This window comes from Schistocerca cancellata, chromosome 2 (genome assembly GCF_023864275.1).
Source record: "Schistocerca cancellata isolate TAMUIC-IGC-003103 chromosome 2, iqSchCanc2.1, whole genome shotgun sequence".
Lineage (NCBI taxonomy): Eukaryota > Metazoa > Arthropoda > Insecta > Orthoptera > Acrididae > Schistocerca > Schistocerca cancellata.
Window position 1 is genome coordinate 481,922,557 of NC_064627.1, and position 6,000 is coordinate 481,928,556.

General features: G+C 35.5%; 1 protein-coding gene across 1 annotated transcript in view; it reads left to right on the top strand.

Annotated features, from left to right (window-relative positions):
- The window catches only part of LOC126162007 (nuclear fragile X mental retardation-interacting protein 1), a 161,119-nt gene extending 155,516 nt beyond the window's left edge, over positions 1-5,603 (top strand). The window contains exon 7 of the mRNA XM_049918229.1: positions 4,605-5,603. Within this exon, the coding sequence (XP_049774186.1) occupies positions 4,605-4,850 (246 nt within the window). The 3' untranslated portion in view covers positions 4,851-5,603. The remainder of the gene's footprint in view (positions 1-4,604) is intronic.
- The last annotated feature ends 397 nt before the right edge of the window (positions 5,604-6,000 follow it).

Here is a 6,000-nt window from a genome sequence, read left to right on the forward strand (position 1 = left end):
TTGTGCACAGAGCATATGAAATCTCAGACCAAGACAGTCTAGCAGCCGAATTGCTGCAACTGAAGGCTGTGTTGCTTATGAACAGTTATGGCAACCACCAGATAAAATGTGCCATAAGACCGAAGAAGCCTAGGCTGCAGCCTGCCAAAGATGAGAAACCTACTGTGACAGCAATTACCCTGTATGTTCCCAACATACAGGATAATTGCTGCCACAATAGGTTTCTCTTCATCTTTGGTAGGCTGTGGGATCACATCTGTAAAAGTCAGAAGATTACGGCAGAAACATAACACAGTGCAGGTTCCACCCACCAGCTATGATAAAAGCCTTGTTGAGGTCGGTCAGGGATGACGCAGGTCTCTGTAAACTGGGAATCTGTCTCATAATTTGCCAGTGTGGGAAAATGCGTGTAGGCAGGCCAGACTACCTGGATGGTATAGAAGAGATGCACTGACCATAAATTCTGTACACAAAACGAACAACTGACGAAGTCCATTGTGGCAGAGCATTTAAGTGAGGCATGCATCCCAAGCTTGAGTATGGTCAAAACACAGTGGCAGTCTGTGTGGAAATCTATTTCTGTCATGGTAGCTGTGGAGGATGAGAATGTATCATCACTGCTTTCTCCACCACTGCACCAGGCCCATCCCCGCAGATGGCCAGGCAGAGGAGGTGGAGGGGGGGGGGGGCAATAAAGTCCAAGACAATATTAGGAAAATGAGCCCACTCAAATCATCCCACCCAAACCACAAATAAACAGTGTCAAAACAAAATAAATAGAAGAAGAAAGGCCGCAAGAGCTTGAGAGGTATCAACCATCCCGCCCATCCACCTCAAGGATGGATGGGTGGGTGGGGGTTGGGGGAGTGCCTGAAGATGGCAAGAAATCAATTTGTCGAAGTATCACACCTTCTTGATTACATTACCTAGCTGAATACCCTAGAAAGATACAAAATCTTCTTACACCAGGAATATTTCAAATCACAAAGTAATGATAATAAAATAATAGAAACAAGGTTCACTGCTGATTTCACAGTGCTGTGCTAGGTGTTCTATCTTGGCATTTAATTTCCCAGTTCCTCATGTGTATGACTTTCATATCTTCTCTGATGTTGTCAAAGGTCTGCCAAGAGGATTTTGTTCTCAAAAGTGCTCTAGATTAGATTAGATTAGATTAGATTAGATTAGATTAATACTAGTTCCATGGATCATGAATACGATATTTCGTAATGATGTGGAACGAGTCAAATTTTCCAATACATGACATAATTAAGTTAATTTAACAACATACTTAAGTTAATATAACAACTTTTTCATTTTTTTGTGTTTTTTATTTTTTTTATTTTTATTTTTTTTAATATTTTTTTTAATTTATATCTAAAAATTCCTCTATGGAGTAGAAGGAGTTGTCATTCAGAAATTCTTTTAATTTCTTCTTAAATACTTGTTGGTTATCTGTCAGACTTTTGATACTATTTGGTAAGTGACCAAAGACTTTAGTGCCAGTATAATTCACCCCTTTCTGTGCCAAAGTTAGATTTAATCTTGAATAGTGAAGATCATCCTTTCTCCTAGTATTGTAGTTATGCACACTGCTATTACTTTTGAATTGGGTTTGGTTGTTAATAACAAATTTCATAAGAGAGTATATATACTGAGAAGCTACTGTGAATATCCCTAGATCCTTAAATAAATGTCTGCAGGATGATCTTGGGTGGACTCCAGCTATTATTCTGATTACACGCTTTTGTGCAATAAATACTTTATTCCTCAGTGATGAATTACCCCAAAATATGATGCCATATGAAAGCAACGAGTGAAAATAGGTGTAGTAAGCTAATTTACTAAGATGTTTATCACCAAAATTTGCAATGACCCTTATTGCATAAGTAGCTGAACTCAAACGTTTCAGCAGATCATCAATGTGTTTCTTCCAGTTAAATCTCTCATCAATGGACACACCTAAAAATTTTGAATATTCTACCTTAGCTATATGCTTCTGATTAAGGTCTATATTTATTAATGGCGTCATACCATTCACTGTATGGAACTGTATGTACTGCGTCTTATCAAAATTCAGTGAGAGTCCATTTACAAGGAACCACTTAGTAATTTTCTGAAAGACAGTATTGACAATTTCATCAGTTAATTCTTGTTTGTCAGGTATGATTACTATACTTGTATCATCAGCAAAGAGAACTAACTTTGCCTCTTCATGAATGTAGAATGGCAAGTCATTAATATATATTAAGAACAACAAAGGACCCAAGACTGACCCTTGTGGAACCCCATTCTTGATAGTTCCCCAGTTTGAGGAATGTGCTGATCTTTGTGTATTATGAGAACTACTTATTTCAACTTTCTGCACTCTTCCAGTTAGATACGAATTAAACCATTTTTGCACTGCCCGCTCATGCCACAATACTTGAGCTTGTCTAGCAGAATTTCATGATTTACACACTTGGTGGATTTTTTCCCTTTATGCTGGAGCTCAAAGTATATACCTGATCCAGTGGATGGTCAACTGGCTTTAATTGAGGATCTGATGTCTGTCTCTTCGTATGAGTCATAAGACTTTTGATTTTGTTGGTTTTCTTTATTCTGGTCTGAATTCCTCTAACTGATTGTTCGTAAAATGTTCCTTTCAAACATTTTTAGTTTCATCACCTCCTAATTTTGTTAGTGTAATGTATGAGAAGAGTTTTATGTATGAGTATCCTTGAATTTGTTGAGAAGTCCCTCTTGCCGGAGGTTCGAGTCCTCCCTCGGGCATGGTGTTTGTGTTCTTACCATAAGTTAGTTTAAGTAGTGTGTAAGTCTAGGGACCGGTGAACTAAGCAGTTTTGTCCCTTAAGAATTCACACACATTTGAACATTTTGTTTAGAAGTTTACTATTATCATACCCAGCAGTTCAAAATAACACATTTCCTTTTTGTGCTTATTATGTATTTCTTTGTTGAGATCTATCAAAGAAAGGTGATTCTCATTATTGACAATTACTGAACTTTTAACAGTTGTTTAACTTAAATGGTTAAATCCACTGATGTGTAACAGAAGCAACTGTGTTTCCAACATTGCAGCTTCTTCTATTTAATTTGCAAGTGAGTAGCTGTTTTGGCAGTACCTGTAGCTGATCTACAGATATTGCATTAGAAAACATTTTCCTATCAAATGCTGATTTTAAACTTTAAAAACCTTTAATGTTACACAAAACCTTCACAAGATATACTGAGCACTTTGATAATAATTGGTGCAAGGAACAGCTCAGATGATACATGTAGACAGAGGCATGAGGCATTACGCACACTGCTGTGTGAACTCTCTGGTCTCCTGAGTTACTTCACAAACACTACACATCATGATCAACATTTTCCTACATCCAAATCTTATCATGTTGCTTGAAGAATGGCTCAGTCATCACACTAGTAGAGTATTCCTAGTGATTTCTTTTTTCTATATTGATAGATTGTTGTATTATTTTGCAAACTTTTTTTTAACTCACAAGGGAATTTCACCTACCTGTCATCATTAATTTTGTCCAAATGAAAGTGACAGAAGTGTGTGCCCCAGATCTCCAAGGGTTCTGAAAAATATAGCATTTTTGGCATGATTCGAGCAAGGGAGGAGCCAGTTATGTTAAGGCAGTTTCTAGGCAGTGGTTGGTGCAGTGGAAAGATTACAGATCAGTGATCTGAAGGGCATGGGGTCGAGTCCCCGAGTGGAAATTATTTTTTATCTTCAATTTTTATGTTACTTACAGTGGAAATAAATTGAAATAATGCTCAATATATTGTATTTATTAATACTTTCATAACAAGCATGAAAAACAGAGGCAAAGGAAAATTTGGGATTGCAAATAGATTTCCAAGAAGGGATTGCCCTTACACCACCCATAAGTAATCTGCAAATAGCATTTAAAGAAGGGAGTGCAATTAAAAGGTTCAGGAAATCGTATTTCATTAGTTTCACTTTGACCTTGGAGGAAACTGCATCAAAATACATTACATTGTACATCACCAGCTATGATCGCCAACATTTGGCAAAAGTTTGTCTTGTACATGGTTTACTGCCAAACTGTGGGATAAAAGTGTGCCATTCATAATGTGTACAAAAGTGCTTCCTATGTTTTTACGGTGAATATCATTGTACCACGTGTAAATCATCAACTGTAGAATAACAAAATTAACATATTTTATGTGCAAAGTTCTCATGTGCATCTTACAGTTACTTCTTGGAAATTTATTTGGAATCAAAAAGATTTCTTTGGGTTTCCTTTTCATAGGACGTGACCCCTGACCCTAGATTACCCTTCTGTATTGTTTCCTCTCCAACAACTGCTGCATGGAAACAACACTAACATTAATGGCTCATGCCTTGCCAACCTGCACCAAAAATGCAATTTTTTTTTTTTTTTTTTTCAAAACAGTTACCCATCTGGAGCTTCCACTACTGTCTCATTCATTTTTGAATCCACCTTAACTTTGGTCTAAATTGGTGATGTCGAGTAGTTGTAGTCCCCTAGTTAGATCGTTTACTAAAAGCAAGTAAAAAGCACTACACCTTATTGTCATAGTTTTCTAAGAAAATATGTCTCATTTTTCAGCTCCTTAACAGTGAAATTCGCCATGAAAGGAATGTTATCTTGCAGTGCGTCAGGTATGTGGTGAATGAAAATTTCTTTGATGTACCAGCTGAGTACACACAGGATGAAGAAAAACAGATGATTTATGACAGAATACTTGGCAAATTAGAAACTGTAAGGCAATGTAATCATTATGTGGTGAAAAAAAACTTTTTTGGTGTTCCATGCAGTGAAGGCATTAAATGTGATGAAGATAAAGATGATTGAAGTCATTTGTTACACTAAATGTACTATAAAAATAAATGTTGTGTTAGTTTTGTGTTATTTTGCCTGTTATTGATTTTTACATGGTGATTCAGTGTTATTTTTTGTGCTAGTAACAGCTGAAAATTGTTTGCTTGAAAACTTGCAGATATCTATCATTGTTTTCCTGTAACGATGTGCTAAGTCACTGTGTGTTATTGTGATATATTTATATACATATTTGCAAAATGAAGTAGCAGTAGAAACTGAATGTTGATGTGAATGAGTAAATTATCTACATGAGTGCTATATTGTCAATACAGATTTTATACTTTCCATCATGTGAACTTCGTTATTTGTGCTACGTACCTGTTGATCTTGATTGTATAACGCTTTATTGACATGTAATTCCTTGTTATGAATCCTTGTGATGCCAAAGTGAAAATTTAAGGCTGCATCTTGCACAAAGTTTGCTAAAATGACAAATGTTGTTATTTTCATTTTCATTTTTAATAGAACATTCTGTTGAGTTCAAATGTGATTGCCAGATTTTGTTCCTAGATATAATAATATTCTCATTTTTAGTTTTACTTCTGTTCAAAATGTAGTAGATCAAAAGATTATTTAAACTAGCTATATAATCAAACACACTGCACTGAAAAATCATCCAGCTAAATAACCATTATGATTTTCGAATGGCTTTGTTAGTGGTCATAAAGGAATAATTGTTGGTTGATTTTTAAAAAAGATCAATGAACATAACTATGATATATCAAATTGGCAGTTTGGTCACTTAATCTCTTATGTGTTAGACCTGTCCCTTTTCCTATTCCCCACCCTCCATTTTGGTTGTGAAATATACTTAAAGAATGGATGTTTCCTATTAAGTATAGGAATAAGTTTTTATTGACACTTTCTCCGTATGACAATAGAATCCATCACACATTCTTATTTAATCAAATGTCATCAGATTGCCTCGTTTCATCAAAGGTTCTTCTGGCTATAATATATCTGCTGACACTTCTACCACAAGAAAAATAAAATATTAGTTGTGGATAATTCATTTATGATATTTTGATGACCTAACTATTCATATAAAAATCCAAAATCTGAGATGGTTCAAGCATCTGCATCATATTTTGTAAGCAAGGTGTTTCAAAATGATTCATCATAT